Source organism: Papio anubis, chromosome 4 (assembly GCF_008728515.1).
Source record: "Papio anubis isolate 15944 chromosome 4, Panubis1.0, whole genome shotgun sequence".
Lineage (NCBI taxonomy): Eukaryota > Metazoa > Chordata > Mammalia > Primates > Cercopithecidae > Papio > Papio anubis.
The window spans coordinates 110245881-110273270 of record NC_044979.1 but is presented as its reverse complement, the minus strand read 5'-3'; the positions used below and the strand labels follow the sequence as shown (position 1 = coordinate 110273270).

Genomic DNA, 27390 nt, shown 5'->3' with positions numbered 1-27390 from the left:
AGAAAGATTAATTTAGTAAAAACATTAAGTTGTTAACTAGGTAACTGTAAGGATAAAAAAAGAACTCTAAGATATAACAATGGTAGCAACTAGTTTAAGTAGTTATCACCCCTGTGGCAGGTTATTAAACAATGGAAAACATTAAAATTAATAACTTAGAAACTTAGAGAAGGGGCTTTTGAAGTTAAAACTCAGACCTCTCTAAGGAGGACAGGCTGCCCAGTTGGAGTTGGTTTCTCTGAGACAGTACATTTTGAAATTAATTTGCAAGTGTTAGAGAAACTACAAGTTTGAATTAGTTGCTGGTACATGAAAGAACTGCTGCTGCCAAAGTAAACAAGTGTTACTAGGGTGATGACTATTAGAACCATAGACAAAATGAAGTCCATGAGCAGAAAGCAGAAAAACAGAAAAGGGAAAGTCTTTTCATCCTCTTCCTACCTTGTCAATTCCCTCTAATGTCTCTTCTGTGTAAAATTCAAACCGGAAGTCAGGTTGCAAAGCAGAAATGTGGTTTATAGAATTCCAGGTCCAACATCACAAAACAGAATATAGAAGGGTAAATATCCTGCTGAGAAACAACTTAGTAGTTGATATAGCTTTGGTGAACTCACATCTAAATATATTCTTTCATACAATAACACCACCACCAATCTCTGTTTCCACTTAACAAAGATGCAACTATTATTAGTGCAAATGCAGACACTCTCTCTTCAAAGCGAGTAGACACGAAATCCCAACAATCATAGTATTCATTCCTATACTACATTATTCCCCAATTTCAGACACAGTCTCATTTGAATTTTCTTACCTAGCACTACATGAAAAATTAATCTCTAAAAAAACTAAAATAAGGAAAAAAAGAAGAGATATAAAAGAATAAAATATGCACAGCTGCTACAGTCTTTATTTATGCAACTGTTCATGAGGCTGTCACAACTGTTTATAACTTCCTTCTTTCACTATTCCCTGTTTCTCCTAACATCAGCCAAGACTTCACTGGTCAGTAACCTATGCCTTCTTTCTTGAAATGTCTGAATTCTTACTACTATCTAAATGGAAGTACCAAGAGACTTCCAAGAGAATGCCCTACCTCCCTTGTGTAGCCCAATTTTCCATTAGGAAAGGAAAATTACAATCATGTCGGAAGGTGAAGGCAGAGCCAGCACTTCACATGGCTGGAGCAGGAGCAAGAAAGATAGGCAGGGAAAGTACTGTACTACACGCTTAAAAAAATAAAACAAAAAACACATCTTCTGAGAACTCACTCACTATCATGAGAACAGCACCATTGTAGCATTCTGTGGGCTCCTCTGAAGGTTGAAGTTTCCCTTAAAATATAATAATTAATACATTAACAAAGTTCTTTTATATCCATTATTTCACTAGATGTTAAGATAGCCTTGGGAGACAGATGTTTGCACCACTTCATAAACCATGAAGCTGAGCTTCACAGGGGCAGACTTTCTCTAGATTACAGTACTAAAAGCCAGATTTTCTGACCGAAACTCTTAGAAACCAAAAAAACCCCTCCAAAGTTTAATAGACACTAGAATTTGTTTAACCTGTCCCATCTTTAGCTTTTCTAATTATATTCAATGCTACTTGTTGAAAAACTATCAAAATTCTAGTATTGTAAGGATACCATGTGTCCTTTTAGTGTTTTGTTTTTATTCCATATGTCTTAAGAAACTTGGTATTAGTATATCCTAAATATGAATTGATTGTCAACTCTTAAGTCAGAGTTTTCTTTCTGTCTGTAATAAGTAAAGCCAGTTTCCCATTGTCTATTTCCATAGTCTTTCAAACTTTGAATTTAGAAGCTATCCACCTTCTTTTTAAAACAGTCCAAATTCCAAAGCATAATATGGTATAACAGAACCACATACTATTGGTAACTCTATCATTTACTCAGTATCTGGAATAAATGAGCAGTTGAAATGAGTGCTTCAACAAATTTGGAGTCTGTTGGACACCTTTCTAAATTATCTATTTATTACCTATCTGAATTATACTAATTCTCCATCAGAGTTTCACACTGAATCTGTCTTTGCAATATAGGTTTCTCCTACTGGAAGGAAAAGTAATTTTAATTAATTACTAACTTAACATAAGATTTCTTTGTTTGTAACTATGAGCTAATGTATCAACAGCTTGTCGTATCTTTTATAAATTGGCCCATTAAAAATATTTATTATACTTTCTATTCTCCTGGCAATTTATTTCAGAGATTTAATTCAGACATATAATGTCAAAATTTTCTCAATCCTTTCTCTTCTTGGCTCTAAGAATTTTCTGTGTCTACTGAACATACAGCATTTTGTGCCATCTCTTATGCAGTGTTGTTTCACTGAATATTTTATTTATTAAAATTACTTATTTAGAAATAATTGCAGACATACAGAAGAGTTGAAAAAATACTACAAAGGGTTCTGATGTACTCTAGTTAGCTTCCCCTAACGCAAGCATCTCACATAACCATGGTACAACTGCCAAAACCAAGAATCTCATATTGGCAAAATTCTATTAACTAAACTAAAGACTTCATTCAGAGTCTACCTTGTTTCACTAATGTCCTTATCCTGTACCAGGATCTAACTCAGGGTCACACTTAGAATTTAGTTGCCTTGTCTTCTTCATTCTAGGACAGTTACTCAGTCTTTCCTTGTCATTCATGGAGATGGCATTTGTGACCAGATATTTCATGGAATGCACTTCAATTTGTGTTTGTCTGATGTTCTCTCACTATTAGATTGAGGTTATGGACTTTTGGAGATACTATTGCAAAAGTGGTGTGCCCTTCTTCTGCAAATTATATCCAGGAATGCATGATATTGGTGTCTAAGTTACCAAGCACAAAGAGTTAAGGTGCATTTGTTAACTGGAAAACTTTTATAAAGAAAACATATTATATTCCCTTATTCCCTAATGTATTTATTTAAGCATTTATTGTATCATGAATATTTATTTTATTCTTTGAGTTGTCACTCAAAGAATTCTGGTCTATTTATTGTTATTTGGATTATCTTTTGTGAAGTTTGTTCTAACTTTGGCCATTGGGAGTTCTTTTTGGTGAGATCCTATATCTTTTTTACTTTTCTGGCACCACTAGACTTTCAGACATATTTTAGATGGTTTCCTGTACCCGTCCTGGAATCAACCACTACTCCAAGAAGCTCTGATACTTTTAAATAGGAAAAGATGTTTGGAAAGCAAGATCTGGGAGCTAAATAAGTTCCTGACATCTGGGATACAACTGCTTCTAGAACATCATATATATGAATACTAATTAATGCATGCATACATAACTATATTCATTTCTGCATCTAAGTATCTGTTTGCATTTTAAAAACAACACCTGAGTTGACATTGGTTCATTCTATTACTCCCACTTGGTTTATTAACGACATCTTTCTACAACATAAGTAATCTGGCTTTCATTATCTAAAATATATTTGCTTATGTGTTCAAACCTAGTATACAGATAAAATAGTTTCATAATTGTTAGCCCATGCCCATTTGAAAAACAAATTTACCAGTTGGAAGACATTGTTTAGATGTAGTCATCATTGTGCTTGGCCTTAAAGGCTCTCCTCAAAATAACTGGTTTCAAGGCTACTTCAATCAGCTCTTTTCTTCCCTACCCATTTCAGTGGGGTCATTCATTTGTCACATTCTGGATTCCATCTTGGGTTTTCTTGATATCCCGGTTGATTTTTTCTTCATATACATATACTATTTATACTGTAGGCTTGAATGAATTTTGATAAATGCATAAAGTTCTGCGTGCACCACCACAGTACCATATAGAAGAGTTCAATCTCCTGCCAAATTCTCTTGTGCTACCCTTCTGTAATCACCGCCTACCTCCATTCTCAAGCATCAGCAACCACTATTCTGTTTTCTGACTCTATAGTTTTTCCTTTCAGATAATGGTGTATTAATGGAATTATATAATATGCATCTGTTTGTGGCTGGCTTCTTTCATACAGCAATATAGATTTAAGATCTACCAGGATAGGTAGAAGGGGTGGCAACTTCCAGACAACAGCATGAGGACTTTCATGAACCAACTACGCTACAGCAAATCAACCATAGGTGGTGAAAATCATTATTAAAAACAACATGTAACACTTCTATAAATCATACTCAGAGCATACAGCAAAGAAAGAAATACTTAGAGAAGTAAAATCTGCTAAATTTCAATAAGAACATCAATACTAGGCCCAAATGTCAAACTTAACAGATAAAATCTTCAAAACAGTTATTATAAATATGTTCAGACAACTAAAGGAAACCAATATCCTTTTATGATAAAAACACTCAACAACTCAAAATACAGAGGAATCTTCTAATCCTGATAAAAGGTACCCATGAAAAGAACACAGTAAACTTTATTCTTAATGGTGAAAGATTGAATGCTTTGTTTCTTAAATCAGAAACAAGACAAGGATATTTGCTTTCACCATTGCTATTTACCATTCTACTAGAGGTCCTATCCAGGGAGATCGAGAAAGAAAAATACAATGAAAGAAAAGGGAAAGAAAAGAAAAGAAAAAAAGACAAGAAAAGAAAGGCATCCAGATTGGATAGGAAGATAACGTGATCTTGCGTTTTAAAAATCCGAAGGAATTCACATCAAAAAAAAAAAAAATGCTACAGGAACTAATAAGTGAGTTTAGCATGATAGAAAGATACAAGATTAACATACAAAATTTATTTAATTTATATGTAACAGCAATTAAAATAAAAAATTCAAAAGTGAAATTAAGAAATAAATTTCATTTACAATAGTATCAAAAAGAAAAAAAATTACTCAGGTATAAATTTAACTAAAGAAGTGAAAGACTTACTCACTAAAAATTGCAAAACATTTTTGGAAGCAATTAAAGAAGACATAAATAAATGAAAAATTATATCACCTTCATCGATCAGAAGACTTAATTAATATTGACAAGACATCAGTATGAACTAAAATTGCAGATTCAATACAATTCCTAACAAAATCCCAACTGGATTCTTACAAGAAATTTCCAAGGTATTCCTAAAATTCATGTGGAAATGGAAGGGGCCTAGAAAAAACAAAACAATCTTGAAAAAGAAGAACAAAAATTTGAAATGATACTTTTTCATTTCAAAATTTAACAACAGAGCTACAGTAATCAAGACAGAGTGGTATGGGCAAAAGGATAGATATATAAATTAATGAAACAAAATACACCCTCACATTTATAATGAACTGATTTTCAACAAGGGTCCAGAACAATTCAATGGGGAAAGAGCAGTCTTTGTAATAACTGGTGTTGTGCCAACCGGTTACTCACATGCAAAAGAATGAAATTAGACTCTTACCTCATACCCTATACAAAAAATGACTCAAAATGGACTAGAAACTTGAATGTAAATGGTAAAACCATTAAATTATTAGAATAAAACATATTCCTAAATCTTCATGTCTTCAAACTAGGTAATAGTTTCTGGGATATGATACCAAAAGCACAAGTAATAATGTTTTTAAAAATGGGTAATTAGTGCTTCATCAAAACTAAAAACTTTTGTATGTCAAAGAATACAATCAAGAAAATGAAAAGAAAACCTACAGAATGGAAGAGAATATTTTCAAGACATATATTTGATTAGGAACTTTTCCAGATGCTCTCAAGAACTTTTATAACTCAATAATAATAGACAAATAACCAAATTTTTAAAAGGACAAAAGATTTGAATATACTTTTTTTCAAAGCAGACAAAGAGCCAATAATACCTTAAAAGATTTTCAACATTATTGTCATTAGTGTAATGCAAATAAAAACTACAATGAGATACAACTTCATGTACACCAGTATAGGAAGGAAGGAAGGAAGGAAGGAAGGAAGGAAGGAAGGAAGGAAGGAAGGAAGGAAGGGAGAGAGGGATGAAAAAAATAAAGAAGTGTTGGTAAAGATACGGAGAAATTCATAGCCTCACACATTGCTGGTGGATTTGGAAAATGGCGCCGCCACATTGGAAAATATTTCAGCCATTGTTTAAAATGTTCAACATAGAGTTATCATATGACCCTGCAATTCCACTCTTAGGTACATACTCAGAAGACTGGAAAACCATATGCCCATATAAAAGACTACATGAATTTACATAGACATACTATTCATAGTAGCCCAAATTTGGATACAATACAAATGCCTATAACAGATAAATGGCTGAGTAAAATGTGGTATAACCACACAACAGAATATTATTCAGCCATATAAAGGAATGAAGTACTGATACATACTACAACATGGAAGAACACTGAAAACATTGTTCTAAGTCAAAGAAGACACTCATAAAAGTATACGTTTTCAATAACTGTTTATATAAAATGTTCAGAATAGGCAGATTCATAAAAACAGAAAGTCGATTAGGTTACTAGGGATAAGGGGAGGGAAGAAGGGTGTGACTGTCAATGGTGTTCTTTTAACAGTTATGAAAATGTCCTGAAATTAGATGGTGGTGATGGTTACACAATTTTGTGAATGTGCTAAAATCCGTGGATTATATACTTTAATAAAAAGGTAATTTTACAGTATGTGAATATCCCAATAAAGTTGTTTTTGTAAAAAGGTCACATAGTGTATGATTCCATTCATATAACATCCTTGAATTGATAAAATTATAAAGCTGGAAGACAAATTAATGATGGCCATGGATCAGGAATGAGGGCGGGTGTGGGTGTGACTCTCAAGGGGTAGCATGAAGGAGATCTTTGAGCTGATGGAACAGCTCCGTGTTTTGATGGTGGTCATGGTTACAAAAATCTACACATGTATTAAAATGACATACAACTCTATATATACACACATTGTAACTACGTCAGATTCCTGTTTTGCTGTTATACTATAATTATATAACATGTAATTACTGAGGGAAACCAAGTGAGGAGTCTACGAGACCTCTCTAACCACCTTCAGGATATTCTGTGAATCAAATTATTTCATATTTAAAAATAAAAACATGTTTTTAAAAATAACTTCCATGGTCTTTAAATCTCATCTTTATCATCAATATCCTGATTATTAATTTGGCTCCCCATGAGTTCCTTAATACCTGAAAAGCATGCCCTGGCAAATAGATATCACGTGTCGCTGGCTTTGAAGCAAATCTCTCATTGCAAAATCATACCTTGCCTTTTTTTTTTTTTTTTTTTTTTTTTTTGAGACAGAGTTTCACTCTCGTTGCCCAGGCCGCAGTACAATGGCGCAATCTTGGCTCACTGCAACCTCCACCTCGCGGGTTCAAGCCATTCTCCTGCCTCAGCCTCCAAAGTAGCCAAGACTATAGGCATGTGCCACCACACATGGCTAATTTTTTGTATTTTTAATAGAGATGGGATTTCACCATGTTGGTCAGGTTGGTCTCAAACTCCTGACCTCAGGTGATCCACCCTCCTTGGCCTCACAAAGTGCTGGGATTATAGGCATGAGCTCCTGTGCCTGGCCTTAGCTTGGCATTTTTGTTAACAAATCTCGCATTTTTCTGTAAAAGAATAAGTTAAATTGTGATTCTTTATCCCTGGTGCTTAGCATATTGCCTTGCATAGCTGGCACTCACGAAATATTTGATAATAAATGAAGTCTGAATCTTCAGGTGTCAGAAAACAAACTGAGCTGTGGTGACTCTACATCAGGCCTGTGAAGCTCAGCCTAAAGGAAACATCAATGTCAATTTAAGGCATCTTCTTTTCTATGCATAAGTTTCTGAGTCGCTGAAAAAAAAAAAGTCCATATTTAATTGTACTTGTACTAAAGTTTGTATAAAAATACTTCCCTGATGCCGGGTGTGGTGGCTCACACCTATAATCCTAGCACTTTGGGAGGCCAAGGCAGGCGGATCACGAGGTCAGGAGATGGAAACCATCCTGGCTAACACGGTGAAACCCCGCCTCTACTAAAAATACAGAAAAATTACCTGGACGTGGTGGCAGGTTCCTGTAGCCCCAGCTACTCGGGAGGCTGAGGCAGGAGAATGGTGTAAACCCGGGAGACAGAGCTTGCAGTGAGCCGAGATCGCGCCACTGCACTTCAGCCTGGGCAACAGAGCGAGCTCTGTCTCAAAAAAAAAAAACTTCCTTGAGCTTAAAGATCACACAGTCAGCACTATCTCTAGGAGAATCCCCTAATTTAAATAAGTCCTAATTATAACTCATAAATATTTTCAGGAGGAAGGTCACTTTTTCAAAGCCATGACATCACTGAGTGCCTGTGTAAGGGGATGGTAGAGTATAAAAAAGCATCTTATCTTACTGTGTTTGCTCCTGTACAAGAGTATCCCTAAGGTTAGGTCCTGGCTTCTCCCTACTTTAGTGACAATTTGAGAATAAGTGAAATGGAGCTCTCAGGAAATAGGAACTGAATCTTATCCCAGAAAAGCTCTTTAAAACAAATTTTATGATCCCAAATGGCCAAAAACAGAGCTTAGAGCAGGTTACCTCAGCCCAGTTGTAGTTCAATATAGTTCCCCAAAATGCCCACACACATCCATATACTGAAGTAGCTGATTTCTGGCAACCTGAAGCACAGTATAGCTTTTACAGTGCTCATTCATTGGTCATCTATACCTTGATTATTATCAGAATTTGAGTTTATCTGAAGCTGAGGCCCAGAGTTCTGACTAACAGGGTATAAAACAAAGGTTGATCAGTTACGGTGGGCAAGATCCCAAAAAAATCACACGATGTATGATTTTTGGTAGGTTGTGTTAAATGTGGCTTGGACCCGAAGACTTCTTCTAAACTAAAGCTCTACCATGGGACTGATCTCCCCTACATTTGTCAACTGTAGATGTACACAGGTGTATCTACATCCTGGATCATGTTGGGCTCCATTGCCCAGAAGGATATTGGTACTCAGGATCAGCAGAATCCTCTCCTGCTGGTATAAGTCCATCTGCTCCACTTCCAGTAGCTGGCATCATAGTATATGGTGCTACAATGTGAATATAGATCAAACTCCCCAACATGGCATACAGGCATTCCCAAACTGACTCTTATATTCCCCATTTTCATCTCACCATCTCTCATGTGCACTGTATGCTCTGGCCATGCACACTACCTGAGTTTCTGATATTTCCGCAGCAGTTTCATACTTACCATTTATATGCCAGTTATTACTTCTGCCTGAACTGAAGTACCTACCCCTTCACCACATTTTCCAGCAAACATCTTACCATCTTAAAAAAAAAAAAAAATTCCTTCATTTTAAAGTTCTTTATGCCTGTACTATCTAATTGGTATATTAAATAAATGAAGCATAAATCATTGAACTAAATAAATATTTACAGAAAACTGAGGCATATAGAAGTTGAGTAATGCCCAAAGTCACCCACTGAGTAAGTGACAGAGCCCAAAGAAAAAGCCAGGTCTGTCTAACTGTGAAAAACATGTACACAGCCACAGCACTCTATGTAAAATATTCTATGGTTCTAGAATGGAATCCTTGCAGAATCTTTTAAAAATTCAGATATCCGTAACTCCATCTTAAACTTGTGTTTCCTCTTGCTGGAGTTCTGTGATCTGTGTATTGGGAAAGTTCCCCAGGTGACTCTGAGGCACAATGTATTTGAGAACCACCACCTCATGATATAGAAGGTCTTAGAACAACTATTGACACTTCAGTGTACCACTAGGAATTGGATAGCATCTGAAACCAATTTTGGTGATATACCATTTTTCAAAAAAGTTAAATGAGACATGTCTATTTTGCAAAACTGAGAATCTGTAGAGAAGTACTTCCAGGAGTAACTGCATTCTGGTAACATTTAATTACATTTTGTAAATTAGCAAAAATCTGTTTTGTAAAGAAAAATGAATTTAAATTATCTTTCATTTAAATTCTTGACAAGGGATCAACTACAATTGTGTGGAGAATAGATTTGATTTGAACATTTGATTGAGTGTGTAGCTGTCTTAGTGGTCCTCAGGCATCAAAAATAAAATCTCAAGTATGATGAAGAAATATTAACAATATTTCAGGCTTTATACTACTCACTCTTTCATGTTTTTGGAACAACAAAAGGAGGATTATTGTAATCAATAAGTGTGAAATGAGACAAAAATGAAAACCATGGCATATATAGGGCTCCCCCTTTGCCACTATACGCTTTAACATTTTCAAAAAATTCAAGGCTCTTTGTCTTTGCATTTATGTAATGCGAGATATTTGAAATGAAATTTGTTTTGTTATTTTTGCTTTTTATTTAAAATAAATTTAGACTCGCAAAAAAGTTGCAAAATGAAGTTTTCACACACTCCCATCTCAACTTCTACTATTAACATCTTACCTAATCATGGTAAAATTATCAAAATCAAAGAATTAAAATGGATACAGGGCTCTTAACTAATCTACAGACTTTGTTTGAATTTTGGCAAGTGGCCTAATAATGTTCGTTTCTCTGGATTAGGAGGCAATCTAGGATTCCACACGGCATTCAAGTGTCATGTCATTTAGCCTTCTCCAATCTGAAACTGTTCTTCAGGCTTTGTCTTCCATAACCTTGATGCTCCTGAAGAATACTGGTTAGCTTAGGGACAATGGTCCCTATGTTTGAGTTGGCCAGACGTTTTCCCACAATTATATTGAAGTCATGCATTTCGGGCAAGAAATTAAGGTTATACACGATACCAATGGGTACATGATGTGGAAGTTTGCTCTTGGGATGTGTGATGACTTGGTTAAGCTGATGTCTATAAGATTCCTCCACGGTAAGTTTATTACTTTTTCCTTTTTAATGATGATGATGGAAATATACTATGTCTAACTGTGAAAACTATGTATGCAGCAACAGCACTCTATCTAAAATATTCTGTAGCTCTAGAATGAAATCCTTGCAGAATCTTTTAAAAATTCAGATATCCCTAACTCCATCCTAAACCTGTGTTTGCTCTTCCTGGAGCTCTGGGATCTGTATATTGGAAAAGTTTCCCAGGTGACTCTGAGGCATCCACCAATGGTCCTTTTTCCCACAACAATTATTACTGGGGTGTTTACCTAAGGGTAATTTTCTATTTCTCTTCTGTCTTCTAAGTTTATTAATCGAAATTCTACATTTCACACTTATTTATTTATTTATTCAACCAATGACTTATTTTTGTATGACCTCATGAATACTTATTTTATTCTGAAAAGTATAATCCATTCATATAATTTTGTAACAAAAATTGTCCCAAAGTGGTTGTTGAAAACTCTTAACGTTGCCTCTTTGTATTTCTGCCATGTTCCTATCATTTTGTGAAAACTTCCTTACTTAATAGAACCACAGGATGTTCCAGCATTATATTATATTTGAGGTAAAGTATGGGACAGATTATTTAGTACTACTCAGATACCAAAAAACAAGATTTCTTTTTCCTCACTCACCCCAACTACTGCAGACTCTGATACTTTATCTCTCTTTCTGAAAAATCTGGTTTCCCTCACACTCCAAAATACTGTGTTTACCAGAGAACACTGAATAAGTGCTAGGTAACTATCAAATGCCTTATATAGAAAAATGATATTTAAGGAAAGGAGTTTAAGAACAAGCTAACCATTCATTGCTCTATATCAGATTTTCTCTCTGTCTTTTCAACAAAATCATTTTATTTTAATAAAAAAACAGAATTCTAATATATATAAGTAATTAAAAAGCAATACAGTATTATTATAAATATATCTACATACATGTCCAAAATTATAACATTTGCTTACCTTATAATCAATATAATGTTTTATAATAATTCCAGTTATTTATTATTTCATATAATATATTTCTATAGCTTGAGTTATATATATTATGAAAATTCTAATTCCCATGAATAAGTACTTACAAAATATCTAAACTTTTAGAGTACTTCAACTTAACAACTATGTCAGGATTCTTTTCAAGCAAATGATCAAAACACTTTTTTCAAAAATAGTAAGAAAATGTTGCTTTAAAGTTGGAACATTCAGGTTGCGGGTACAATGGAGCAATAACTCTACACCATCTCTCCCACTGAACACAGCTCTAAATCCTGGACAGACTACAAGGAGCAGCTATTTGAGGATTCAAAAGTAAATAGCAGCAAATGGACTGAGGAAGAAGAACAGAATTCAAATACCAGCAAACAAGTGGTAACATGACTAACTTTTTTACTCCTGTATCCCCTGGTCTGATCTGAACTCAACACACAACACACAAAGAGGTGAGCCCTGAAAAGCAGATGGAAAGAAAAAGCCCAGGAGAAGCCTTTCAGTTCTGGCTTATGGGAAAAGGAATGCAAAACACTCAGAGACAATGTAAAAAAAACCCTCATTTTTAAAAAAGAATTATTTTGTTCATTTGCCTACCCACTGGACTTCAGGCAATCCTCTGCTGATGGTGGTAACAGCAGCAGTGACAAAAGAGGGAAAGGGAGTGAACAGAAGACAAAACCCTAAGAAAGGAAACATTCCTCTAGGTTTAAAGAAATGACAGTTTCCAAAAGGTATAGCCAAATATCATCGGTCTTTTTCCCTTTGTGATCTCCTGCCACCTAGCCCCAAAGACAGTGTGGTTGCGCAAGTGCACAGTAGATTAGGGTAACAAAAGTCATAGTATTTTGGCCAAAGAATTAAAAAAGGTGCCCCAAAAAAACTGGAAATAACCAGGGAGATCATGAGAGAAAAACTTGAGAATATGACTATAGAAAGTTGCTTAAGAATCACATAGTTTATACCACAATAATTCCTGGCAACCTACTTATGCCAATTCCTAAACCCTATGAAAGATACTAGAAATCACTGGACTTTGTTAGGTCCAGAAATATAAATTGTAACAAAGCTCCAAGATGATTCTGGCCCAGGTGTTCTTTGGGAGATTACTCCAAACACACTAATGTAAAACGTTCACATTTGTCTTTAAAGAAAAAAAAAAAGTGAGATGGGAGATCACAGCTAGCAAGGTCAGGACAAGGAGGCTGAACACCACGGCAGGGCACAGTCAGACATTCTTGAGGGTGTAGGAAAGAACTAGAAAGAGAATAAGCACCAACCCCAAAGTAAAATAAATTTAGCACATTTATTCTGATAGGGTAAAGATACATTTGGGTTATCTTGGAAAGAGGCAGGGTAAAGTGTGCAGGACAGCACTTTTGAAATGAACAGTCTTCTTAGCAAAACAGCAATATTCCTGGTGAAAATTATTTTTTAAAAAAAATTGAAATTCTCTGGAAATTATTGTAAGGTCATACAGCAAATGAAAAAAACATTCATTCAAGAAAATCAACTCAATCTTAGTAAGAATGGTGAGGGTCCATGGTCGAGCCATGGCTTATTCCATTAACCTCCACCATCACCATCAAGCTCTACACCTCTGCATTACAAAAGCTTTAACCAAGGCACTCTACTCCAGGCAGGTGCAGCCAAGATAAGGAGGGCTTCCTCTCTACCCACCTTCTGCTCTAGGACTATGGCTTTAACCCATGAGGAGCAGGTGGCTGTGTTTTTCACTTCTCATAGCCCGTGCTGCAGAAGATACATTCTAGGCAGACATAGCAAAAATGACATGGTCTGCCTTCCCCCATCCCATCCCCACACATAGGGTGGAAGCTCTACCTTAGGCATGGCAGGTCAAGGAAAGGGGGTTCTTGTTGCCCCTGTTACAGCTTAATTGTAGGTAAAATGATCCACTGCAGAAGGACCAAGTCAAAAAGACCAAGGGCACTCACCACCACCACTTCTAGTTCTCACTCTTAGAGCAGGAATGTTACTCAGGAAAAGTGGAACTTACCCCAGAAGTCTGGTACAGTGGCAACAAGGTTTTGGTCTGGCAGAAAGGTAGGTTATAAGGATGAAGAGTTCTCCAGCTCTGCCTGAGGAGGCTATCCTTATGTGGAAGAGAGAGTGGAGAATTCTAAGTCTAAGGGCATTGTTAAAAGAAATACAGGTCTTTCTGGGGAGCAATTAAGAGAAAGATGTCAGCTTCACGATACTAGCAAAACAGCAGACAAGCCAGTTTAATGGAATCAAGAAAAGAGACAGTCAAAATGAGCCCTTCTGAGATCACAGGCAACTCTGTATGCAAGAAAGGATGTACACATGTGTTCAGCTGTACCAAGAAGGGGTAATCAAAGCAGGATTTGGGGCCAGACCTGAAAGTATTCATCAAGTTGCTTCCTGACCCATCCAAAAGGCAGTAGCCTCACTGGCATGAGGTACTTAAACTCTAACCGAACACTGAGTGAACAGTAAGCTGCTCTAACCCAGGGGCAATGCCTAGAAAGCTAGGCTTCAAAATCACACTCATTCATGGAAGTCTGGGCAACTATGTGCATATTCAAAGGTTGGGTCCTCTCAGAAGCAATTGCAGAAGGAATCTTCACATTACCAGTCCCTGGCTGCATGTGGATGGGTAGCAGGGGTAAGGGTGTGAGTAAACTACCTTAACTGTGATAGCAGTCTCTAAGTCAAGCACACACATCCAAGGATAAAAAATATAACTGGCTAAGAACAACCTTTGATCAATTAGTAGCTTATAACATATGAAGAGTGACCCTTGGTCAAGATTAAAATCTCCTACCCCGGCCGGGTGCGGTGGCTCAAGCCTGTAATCTCAGCACTTTGGGAGGCGAGAGACAGGCGGATCACGAGGAATCAGAGACCATCCTAGCTAGCATGGTAAACCCGTCTCTACTAAAAGTGCAAAAAACTAGCCCGAGGCTGAGGTGGGGGCCTGTAGTCCCAGCTACTTGGGAGCTGAGGCAGGAAGAATGGCGGGAACCTGGGAGTGAGGCTTGCAGTGAGCTGAGATCCGGCCACTGCACCCCAGCCTGGGAGACAGAGCGAGACTCCGTTTCAAAAAAAAAAAAAAAAAAAAAAAAAATCTCCTACCCCAAGGTGGAAGATTAAAACAATCAGAAAGAGTCAGAGCTGGGACATCAAAAGCTGTTCACTGCAGAAAATGTGGGTGGGGAAGAACATTTCACAGAACTGATTGAGCAAAGTTAATGTCATTTGACCTAGCAAGCAATAAACAAAATAACCTTAGAGGTGGGGGAGGGGAGATCTAAAGTGTTCAGTTATCAACAAAAAATTATGAGACACGCAAAGCACAGTAAAGTGTGACCAATATACAGAAAGAAGAAAGCTGGCAACAGAAACTTCCTTTGAAGAGATCCTGATGGTAGACAGGAGAAAAAAAAAACTTCAAATCAGCTGTTATAAATATGCTTAAAGAACAAAAGAAAACCATGCTTAAAGAAGTAAAGGAAAGTATGTTGACACTGTCTCCTAAAGGAGATAATATCAATAAAGAGGTAGAAATTATTCAAGTTTTTAAAAGGAACCAAATAGAAATTCCGGAGTCCAAAAGTACAATAACTGAAATGAAAAATGTACTTCAGGAGTTCAACCACAAATTTGAACTGGCAGGAGGAAACTTAAAGATAGATTAATAGAGATAAGCAATCTGCAGAACACAGACAAAAAAGATTGGAGAAAAATAAACAGAGCCTTAGAGAAATATGAAACATAAAAAAATAGAAGAACATATGTATAATGGAAGTACTAGAAGAAAAAAGAATTTTTAAAAATCAAAGAAAAAAATGGCTGAAAACTATTCAGATTTTATGAAAAACATCCAAGAACCTCAACGAACTCAAATACATCAATTGTATAATCAATACATCCAAGAAGCTGAATGAACTCAAAGTAGATTAACTGTTAATAGAACCACAAACATCCAGACATATCATACTAAAAATGTCCGAAGACAGAGGAAATCTTTTGTCCTTGAACAAAGGAGCAAAATAAAAACGATACATTATACTCAAGCGAATCTAGTCAGATTAACACATTACTTATTATCAAACACAATGGAAGTCAGAAGGCAGTGGAATGACATATTCAAAGTGCTCAAAGGAAGAAACTGTCAAATAAGAATCATATCCAGCAAAATATTTTTCAAAAAAGATGGCAAACTAAAGACAATCTCAGATCAACAAAAACGTGAAAAAAAATTTCATGCTGTTAGTAGACTTACGTTAAAGTGAACACCAAAAAAAAATCTTTTAGGGTGAAAGTAACTAATATCATCAACACATTGAATCCACACACACATAAAAAAAGAGAGAGCACCAGCAAAAGTAATCATGTATGCAATTTCACAAACAATACAGTTGAATATTTCTTCTCTTGATTGATTTCAAAAGCAATTTCAATAAACAATATGTACATAAGTGTACTGTTAGGCTTTTAACATATATAAATGTAATATATTTGACAACAATTACACAATCACTGTGAGTAAGAGCAAAAAGCTATATTGAAATATATTGTTAAAAGAAATACAGGTCTTTCTGGGGAGCAATTAAGAGAAAGATACCATTTAATAACTCAAATCAATAGCAAGAAAGTAAGAATAAGATAGGGTTAACAAAAAGATAACTATAACAAATATCAATATAGACTTGCTCTTATTTCTTTCACCAGCTTCCAAAAAAGATTTAGCATTACATAAGATATAATATTAAATACATCTAATACTATGAGTATATTGTTGAGTTTTTAATATACATAGATGTGTTTTATATGTATATACACACACGTACAGAAAGGAAGTGTGTAGCACTTGTTTAGTATATAGCATGTTATAATTAAATCAGTACAAAACTGAAGTCAATTTTGATAAACTGAGATGCATATTACAAGGCTTAGATAAAGCAATAAGAAAATAACTCAAAAATATACTTTAAAAATTCTTAAGGGGATTAAAATGGTACGCTAGAAAATACCCGCTTAGTACAAAAGAAGGCAATAAAGTGGGAGCAGAGGGGTAAAAAAGACATAAGACACATAGAAAACAGAAAGCAAAATGGCAGATGTAAATCCATCCTATCAATCAAAACATTATGAATAGCTTTAATAACCTAATCAAAAGGTAGATATTTTCACATTGAATTAAATAAAAAAACAGGATCCATCTATCTACCATCTGCATGAGACATAATTCAGAATCAAAGTCACAAACAGGCTGAAAATAAAAGGATGTATAATATAATCAATCACCATGAAAGAGAATAGAGTGGCTACACTAATATCAGAAAATAGATATTAAAACAAAAATGTTACTAGAATTAGAGAGACCTTCATACTGATAAGACAGACAAAGGGACCTAATAAACATCTATAAAATATTCCAACAGAATACACATTCTTCCAAAAATGCATGAAATATTCTACAAAATGGATTATATGCTAGGACATAACAGGACTCAATATAAAAGAGCTGAAATCACACGAAGTATGTTTTCAAACACAAGTGATATTAGAAATTAGCATTAGAAAGTTTGGGAAATACAAAAGAGTGGATACTAAACAAGACATTCCTAAATAATCGAGAAAAAATAATCTGTTTATATTAATGGTGAATTACTTTTGAGCAAGGTTAATTGACATGAAAATTCACTAGGAAAAAAGTCTTTTCAACAATGGTACTGAGACAACTGGATCTAGGCCGGGCATGGTGGCTCATGCCTGTTACCCCAGCACTCTGGGAGGCTAAGGTGCGTGGATCACTTGAGGCCAGGAGTTCGAGACCAGCCTGGCCAACATGGCGAATCCCCGTCTCTGCTAAAAATACAAAAATTAGCGGGTGTGGTGGTGTGCCCTTCTAATCCCAGCTACTGGGGAGGCTGAGGCATGAGAGTTGCCTGAGCGTGGGAGGCAGAGGTTGCAGTGAGCCGAGATTATGTCAGTGCACTCTAGCCAGGGCAACAAACCAAGGCACTGTTGAAAGAAAAAAAAAAAAAAAATTCTTGGCCAGGTACATAAGCCCAGCACTTTGGAAGGCTGAGGCAGGAGTACAGGCAGAGGCCAGAGGCTGAAACTAGCCTGGGCACCATAGTGAGATCTCATTTCTACAAAAAATAAAAAATAAACAAAATTATCCATGCACTACAGCCTGGGAGACACAGCAAAACCTTGTTGTTGTTGTTGTTGTTGTTGTTGTTGTTGTTGTTTAAAAAAAAGAAGATCTATTCTCCCAACAAATTTGAAGTAGAAAATACATTTTCCTTAACTACAGTCACTATACTGTACTTTAAGTCTCCAGAACTTACTCATGTTATAAGTACCTTTATAAATGAAAGGTTTTATCTTTGAAAGTTTGTACTCTTTGACCAACGTATCTTTCTATTTATGGTTAGCAAAGTTAACCTTCATTTTATATGTTTATTGACTCTTTGGATTTTCTGAGTTTGTACAAAGTGGTATCTTATGTCTTTTGCCCATTATTCTCTTGGAAATTTTAGTGTTTTCTATTGTTTCTAAGAGCTCTTAAGATATTTAGGTTAAAACAGCATTTGGTCATATTCATTGCAATAACTTTATATTGCTCTGTAACTAAACTTTGTATTTTTATCATAACGATATGTGCTTTACAAGTTTTCACTTTTACTAACCAAATTTATCAATTTCTTTTCTTTCTGACATCTTCTACTGCATTGATGCTTAGAAAACCTTTCCTTTTCTTAAAATCTAACTGATTTTCATGAATACTTTCTTTCAATTAAAATTAGTCTACAGTAAACTCTGAAACCTCTGTTATCTGGGCAGAAAGCATAGATATAATTTTAAGAGAAAAGTAACAGTTAATTTCCTTTACTTCAAACAGAAAATGTCTCCCTATCTCCTCTTATTTGTCATGCTATTTTTATCATATACCAAATCTCTATGCATGTTTTAAAGTTTTTCTTTACGTTTCATTGATCTATTTCTTTATTTTCTGCTAGCCCCATTATTGTGGTTTTGGAATATATTTAATTATGTATGATAATGCTTGCTTCCTTCTCATTACTTATGTTTAAACATACAAAATATTTGCTATTCTTGTCCACATGTTTTTTTCAGGTAGACTTGAAAAACCACTTGCTAAAAAAATTCAGAAAAATATTCTACCAGGACTTTGCTTGCAATTATATTAAAGCAATAAGTAATCTGGGAATAATTGATACCTTAACAATATTCGGTGTTTGCAGCCATGAATGACTATGTCTCCATATATATTCAAACCTTTTATGTCTCTCAATCAAGGTTAATATTAACAGTTTTCTGTATCTAGGCCTTGGATTTTTCTTTTCAACTCCCTCAAAAAAACCAAGCCTGAAAGCCTTAAAATCTGACATTATTTGCATGAGAAAAGATAGTTGCTAACTTATTACATGTTTTCATTTTGTTACTATAGGAATCATTTGTTTGAGTAAAAGCTTTTCCTTCCAATACAAATGCAGGAGGTTGCCAAAAAGAAATGGGTAGTAGAATGCATGCTAATTACGTACTCCATATAGGACTTTTAAAAGATGAAATTATTATGCCTTCAAAGCAAATACTATGATGATATTAAGTCTAAAATTATATGTTAAGTTTAGTTGGAGGCTAACAAATGAAAATTAAAATAACTAAAAAGTGAGCAAAGCTGGAGAATAAAGTGAAGAACAAACTCCCACATATTTTTATAATTGGCTAGTTTGATCCTGCCAACACTGCAGCCACTAGCCACATGTGGCTACTGAGTACTTGAAATTAGGCTAGTCTGCAATAAGTGCTATAAGCATAAAATGCACAACAGATTTCAAAGACTTAGCACAATATTTAAAATGTTTCATTAATGTTGTACTTTAATTTTAATTGCATTAATATTTTGAATATTTTAAGTTAAATAAAATATATAATTAAAATTATACATTTTGCTATTAATATTAAATTAATTTTGCTATTTTATTTTAAAAATTTGCCCACTACACAATTTCAATTATAAATATGGTTTGCGTTATATTTTTATTGTACAGCACTGTGCTAAACTGTTTTCAAAAATTAGCTGGTACTAATTACTCTTTATTCTGGGTTGCAAAATGCCCCCAAATAGTGTTAATTCAGTTTTCTTGATTTTAATTTTTTACACATTAAAACAATTATGTCTTTGGCTTGCAAGTTCAAAGTTTAGTAAAAGTCAATTATTGTACTATATATTTCCACTCTGAAATATTATAAAAGTGTTCAGAAAATATGAAGTACATATGTGGAGCTTGATGAATAAACTATAGGACATGCGAGAGAAAGAGAGCGAGCAGAGAAAGAATAACGTTATAAGACATCAAAATATATTTTATGTATCAAGGTCACAAATAATTTCAAAATTACTCAATAGCAAAAGCTGAAACCCTCCATTATCTTCTTCTTAGTTATTGAGGAGAAATTTATTAATAATAGAATAAACTAATTACAAAAGGCATTTGAAAGGATAAAGAGTTCTGGGGCAAATATGCTTAAGATGTTTTAAAAATTTTTGTCAGATTTTAAACCTTTGTTACATCATTAAACAAGAAAACCCCAAGTTTTATGCCTGTTATTTCTTGCTATTAGAAATGCTCAGAGCGTTTATGTGTAACTCTTCTGTGACACTGAACACTTTCTACTTTAACCTAAACTGCAAAGTCCTTGAAATTTTGACAGCTTTGTCCTCTTGATTCACTTTCTACCATCATACCACTCCTTGCCAAATACCAAACACAAGACCATACACATAGCAGATGTCAACGATGATTTACTGAATGAAGGAAGGGATGAATGAATGAAAAAATGATTATGATCTCTTTTGCCTCTGTGTGTTATAGCTTAAAGACATTATGTCCATAAAAAAGTGTCCAAATTTCATAGGTATGTAGAAGAAAAAGAACATAAAATGCCAGTAATGTTGTACTAAGTCTTTGATTCTTACTCGACATTTTAACATTTCCTCTTAAATAATAACACTGGAAGTTTTTTGCAATAGGATAATTTTCTCAAATCAACAAGATAAAACTGTACACAATTGCCTTATACTTTATATATTAATATAAAACTGGGAGCTTAAACTCTCCATTTTTATTTCATTTAATCACCTACATCAGAAATATATTATTTCTTCAAATATTTAAAATATTACAGGGATGATAAAACAAACACACAAGTATGGTGTATCTAAATTTGTACATCAGTTAAATGTGTTATGTATATTCGGAGACACACATAAAATTTATGTTTTTATCTCCTTGCCTGCTAGGAATTATTTCCAGACCTACTATTTTACATCAGATCTTTATCAACAGTTTTCCAGTTGCAAAGACCACTGTATATATGTATTTCCCATAAGTATTAGAAACAAGAATATAATTTTGCTTGACTTGTACAACCCTCTGAGGGCTATGAAACTGCATTTAAAGAAATATTAACTAATGTCATTTGAAAGGTGATCTTTAAAATGCATCAGAAGTGAGTGTGGATGTGTGTGTGTGCGTGCGCGCACATGCACGTCTGTGTGGTAGAAAGGTCTTGAAAAATAACTCTGTATTTTGGGGGTGCTTCTGATGTTTACTATATGACTATTGGCCTTTTTAAAAAAATAAGATGCTCAGATATTTTGCCAAAATGTGCTAAAACAAAGTCACTCAGACAATATGAGCTAGTCTAGAGATTAATAAACCCTCCAATTGCAAAAGCTTATACAAATAATGAAATGAAAACAGATAATTTTCAGCCATCAAATATTTCAAGACTTCACTCTGTTTCTATGACATATTCATCCCATACGAAAGATTTGCTAAAGGGGTTGTAATGGCCTTCTGGGACAGGAAGAATAAGGTTTCTGGAGAAAAATGTTAAATTAATTTTGATGGTGATGCAAAGTTAAGAAAGGGTTGTTAAGGAATGGCTTGCTGCCACGGGGTGGGGTTTTGTTTTGGTATCCTTTTAGAGCCTGCAGGTGTTTGGCACTAGTTAAAATCAGGGCCAGCTGTGATATTTCAATAGTTCTGATATTTTCCTCCCAATAGTTCTCAGAAGTGATGCTTCAGGGTGATGTCTTACACCTGATACATTCAACTTGTGTGGTACAAATGTGAAGACTCTATTAAATAACACCAGTTTTGTGACACTCTTTGCCCTCTCTTCCCTACCCTCAGGTCATGGCATCAATGACAAAGAAAAACACTAATCAGAGGCTTCAATCACTCATAGTTTTTAATTGAGCAGTTTAATCAAAGATGGTGATATGCTAGAATCACCAAATACACAGTCTTAAGCAAAGCCTAAAAGCAGAATGGCACATTCCCTTTTGATTCTCAGTGTAGACAGTGATGCTTTTAATCCCTCTCAGTGGTAAGATATATACCTATGTTTGCAGGAATTTGAATAGTTTCTATTAAAAGCTGCATTTTCTTTTAAGTTTGTTTGGGTTGGAAACCCTCAAACCACAATGTATTTCATGCACATGTTCCCGAGGGTATGTTAAATAGGACCATACTGAGGTCATCTAGTAAGTTTTTGAAACTTTTTAAGAATTCCTTTAATGTACTGCACAATCTTGGCTTGATTAAAAGAAGATATTTTAAGAAAGCACTTGGAAAAATGACTGCCTATTAAAATCTATATGCAGATAATCTATATTATACATCTATAATGCACAGAACTTTCCACAGATAATTTGTCATTGAGAGAGAAAGACAATAAAACTCCCACTCTAAGGGTTCTGAATAACAACTCCTCAGAACTTTCAGTAAATGCAGACCAATCCCCCTACACCCAGCCTGCAGTATTCTTGATTGACTTAACAGTGGATGCCTGTAGGATCACTTTAACTGTGCAAAGGTCTGTCACATATAATCGGAGGATAAAAGGTAGACAATCTCTCATTTATCCAAGAAAAAAAAATCATCTGCTGTTTTGGTTGAATCAAAAAATCAAGTTACCTCAATCCATGAGACTATGATGAAATTGTTAGGGTAGAAATAGTTTCTACCATCAAGTACATTTTTGTTGTCTCCAAGTTCAAACCACAGATGAAATGCTGTTAATGGTCTACTTAAGAAGTAGGCACTCAAATTTTTCTGCTGTTACTTGAGTCTCCCAATCCTGGCTTTTGTTGTGGTTGTTAGACATACCCCTTTTCACTTTATCAAAGTCTCCATTCCTACGCCATGTTCCAGGCCTTGTACTTCACCCAAAGCAATTTTCAGTTGAGCTAGCAGCTGTGCTGGCACAGCGCACACGGAGAGTGGGCCACATGCGCCAGCGGTGTGTTCCCACATCTGAACAGAAGTGGCCGTTTCCATGCACCCAGGGCCAAGAAACTCTACAGCTCATCAGAGGCAAAACAAGGGAGGATACCTTAAACGGAAATCATACTTAGAAAAAACTTTTACGGAAAATGAAAAATAAAAGGATTTTCAATCATCAGAAATGAGGAAGGGAAGTTGTCTTCTTGGCATAGGGTTTGCAGATATATTTTTATAAAAGGATAGCAGAGTGCAAGCTTAACTTAATGATCCCCATCCCCAAAGCTACACTGGATTTTCCTCTATCCACTACACAAAGACAAGTAAAAGAAGTTAAACAAGAATATAACCTTAAAGGGCACCATCATAACCACAGCTACTACTAGGCATTGGCTGTTTACCGTCTCACAATCTCTGTGCTGTTCCTTCATAAACAGTATCTCAGATGCCATTTCACCATTTTACACTTAAGAAAACTAAAGTCTAGAAGTTTATAATAAACTGCCCACCAATTTTGACTCCATGGTCTTAACCATTACGTTACACTGAGTTCCCTCAGATCACCAAGGGTTTTCCAACCAGCCCTGAAGATACAGCTTGTCAGCCTCACTCAGGAGTACACAAGATGATAGTTATGGTGGGGAGGATTTTAAAAAGGGGAGGGGGGACTGCAGAGGAGCAACTTGATTATTTGGAAAACTTGCACATTCCAGAGTTAACCAACTCATTAACTAGTACCTTTCTGATAAATACATTCAAAATGGACTTAAATAGCAGATACACATTGTGTACTGAATTTCTGCTAAGTCACAAGCACTGGATATATCATAAGTGTGTTGAATAAATGAATGAACTAAGTCATCACAGTTAGATGTCATTTTGAGGGTTTTCAAAAATAATCTGTTTTACACAAATGTATGCAAAGGGCAGTAGAGACATTTGTAATAGTATGAAAAGCTAGTATGTTGACTTAGGTAATATAAATGTTCTCCATTTTGGAAAGTAGGCTAATGACTGAAAATATGCCATAGACCAATAACAAATTTTTGTAGTTCCAAAAGAATTGACATGCAAAGATTAAAGTACTTACATTGAACCACAAGAGAAAATTAGGTATAAAAATTCTAATTATCCTATATTCACTTTGAACTAGCCAATAAAGTGAATTATTTTAAGATAGTGGGTGGGATTATAAATCTTTGTTTATCAAAGCCTAAAAAATAGGTAGTGTTAGAATATACTTAATATATTTTTTAAAAATGTAATTATTTAAAATAATTCTTTGCTTTGGTGTCTTCATCTCTGATAAAACACAGATGGAGCAATAGAAATGATGATGGAGAAACTCTTAGGAAATATCTCCAGAGGAATGTACCCTCAAACTGAGGTAAACATGAAGTTCTACACACACCTCAATACATGACAGCTTCAAATGATGGCTTGGCCTCACTCAAAGTTACGAAGTGAGAAAAACAGTCCCCTGGTCTACTACATTCAGAGTGTGCCCAATGCTACCTCCTTGTAAAGAATCACCAGGCATTCACCCACTGATGGTGTGGGGTCCCCTTCAGATGAATTCACATAGTACACACCAAATGGGCCCCTTTATCTCAGATACTTATTGACCATTATTGACCAATGTTTTAACATGAACAAAGCGTTGCCATACTCACAATCTTGGCAGAAAAATAGCACAAGCAGAATTCCTGAATTTGTTCACTTTTTTTCTCCAGTAAATGTAGTAACCATTAAATTTAAAATATTTCAATTTTCTTTTAAGCAGATATTCATGTAAGATAAAAGGCACCAAAGGTTTTCCAACAAAGGTCTCCTCCCTCAAAAGGTGTATTCTATGTTCAGTAATTTATTTCTAAGAAAAACCCGCTACTATATAAATATAAAGAACCCAGGAAAATATACCCCATAGTTTTGAATGTTGGAAACTGACAAGACAGTTGAATAATCACAATGAAAGCTTTAAAATGGAGTTCCTCTACTTTTGGGGATTAACGGATGAATCTGAGAAACGGTAAACTGCGTATAGTTATTCTGATTGAAGTAATAAAATCAAAACATTATTTTCACATCATCTAAAAATAATCACTTGAACAACGTTATAAAGTAAATATATTTTCAGGTGACCCTGTTCCTGGACCCCAAAAAGGAGCCTGATAAGCAATGTAGAGCATAAATATCTATCTGTGTAAAATTTATGCCTCACAAATAACACATATTCATCAAAGCAAATAAAGTCCTCTCATTTGCAGAATTAAATATGACTTGCTCTGTACATTTTAAGATAATCATATGATCAGAGGTAGACTGTAACTATGAAAGTTCTCATATTTCTTCCTACAAAGAATAGTCTCTGAGTACCCGACCCCGATATCTCAATTGTGTATATTTCTGTTTTTCAGGAAAATTAAATACCCTGGCCACAGAAACTTCATGTAGTGGCTAATGAAGAAATACAGTATATTAAATCTAACACAGACATAAGTATGCTTATGGACAGCCACTTCTAAGTTCTGGTTCTTTTTATCTCAGACCCACAAACAATTTTAATATAATGGTGAAAAATCACATTGTGTGACTTAAGCTTGAAATCAATGGCAAAGGTACCTTGATATAAGTCAATCTGGACAGAAAAGAGAGGCAAATGCTTGTGTTGTTAAACTTCAAAAACAAACCTGAGGTTCTGCAAATACATTCTTCATGTTGTTGATTGGGCCATACGGGACTCCACTGCCTTCAAAAAGATGTAACCACTTGCTGGTCAGTTCTTCTTCAAACCTAAGACAAACAAGGATAAATTTTTTTTACATAGGAAGGAACATAACACAGCCTCTTCTATCATGTGGCCCTCCTTCAAAGCAAGCAATAGTGACAAAAATATGTTTCCTAGTCTTTCTTTACACCTCATTTGAGAGAAGGCTGTCTGTGTGAAATGACTTGAGTGGCCCTGTATGGATAAGAGCAGCCACCCAGGTGCTAGTGTTTAAAAATCCATCATTTACAGATGTAATTCTTCCTATTTCTATTGCTATGAATTCTCTGAGCAATTTGTGAATTTAATAATAATAATATCATTGTACTTTGAGCGTGAAGTCATTGGGCAATATGTCTTTTAGGTCTCAGGTAGTGGAAATCAGGTTAGGATAGGCACTGATATATTATTCTTCAAAACAAAAAAAAAAAATACTAATGTAACTGTTTTAAGAAAGCTTTGGGAAAAGTATGCAAAAATTAATGGTCACAACCATTGGCCTACAAACAACCTTTACACTGTGATTTACTAACCAGCACAACTGAAGACATGCAAAGAGTGATATTTCAGTTCAGCCAACAAAACTCAAATTTATCCAAATCCTTTGTCTGTTTTATTTCTACTATAATTTAAAATTGGACTTCACAGACAGAAAAGCATATGGATTTTCTTTATTTTCCCTAATAGGTCTTAAGGAAGGGAAGCTAACACATTTATGAGATTTATTGTTTGATATTTCTTCTCTATAAAAACAGTGAACACAGAAATAAAATCTTGGATCTATAGGGACACCCCAACACAATTAGTTTCTAATGAATGAAGACTTTCAGAATTATTGATTATTAAAATGTCAAACCTGTTCTAATTAATAATCTAGGTAACCAAAGAGACATTTTTAAAATATTAGCCAACGTAGACTAAAATGTTTTACTAATATGGAAGGGCTAGTGAAACAATAGTAGAATATTCATGGACTTCCCTTCGGTTCTCCTGTACATAGCTAAAATTAACTTCAAATCTGCAGACTCCAGAGGAAACTGTATTAGATAAATTTACTTCTTTCACCATTAAAAAAAAAATACATATATATAGGAATAGCTTCAGCCAGGCGTGGTGGCTCACGCCTGTAATCTCAGCACTTTGGGAGGCAAAGGCGGGTGGACCACCTGAGGTCAGGAGATCCAGACCAGCCTGACCAAAATGGTAAAACCCTGTCTCTACTAAATATACAAAAATTTAGCCAGGCATGGTGGCCGGTGCCTGTAATCCCAGCTACTTGGGACGCTGAAACAGGAGAATCCCTTGAACCCGGGAGGCAGACATTGCAGTGAGCGAGGTCGCACCAATCGCACTCCAGGACTGGGCAACAAGAGCGAAACTCCATCTCAAAAAAAAAAAAAAAAAAAAAAAAGAATAGTTTCAATACTGAAGGACACTTAATTGATTGCTACGTAAGAGAAGAAACGAAAAACAAGAATTAAAAAGAAAAAATGGAATAAATATATGTTCCAAAATAAGGCTACTATATGAACAATGATGTTCAATCATGTAAGTTTTTATT

The 27390-nt window shown here is 35.0% G+C and overlaps 1 protein-coding gene across 7 annotated transcripts in view; it reads right to left on the bottom strand.

The window, feature by feature from the left end:
- SUGCT (succinyl-CoA:glutarate-CoA transferase) overlaps positions 1–27390 on the bottom strand; it is a 754504-nt gene that overhangs the window by 340298 nt on the left and 386816 nt on the right. For all 7 annotated transcript variants that reach the window (XR_002520705.2, XR_002520704.2, XM_017956755.3 and 4 more), the window contains exon 12: positions 25753–25855. Coding sequence is in view for 5 of the 7 variants with exons in the window: in XM_017956755.3 (XP_017812244.2) it covers positions 25753–25855 (103 nt within the window). In the remaining 2 variants the exon portion in view is untranslated. The remainder of the gene's footprint in view (positions 1–25752; positions 25856–27390) is intronic.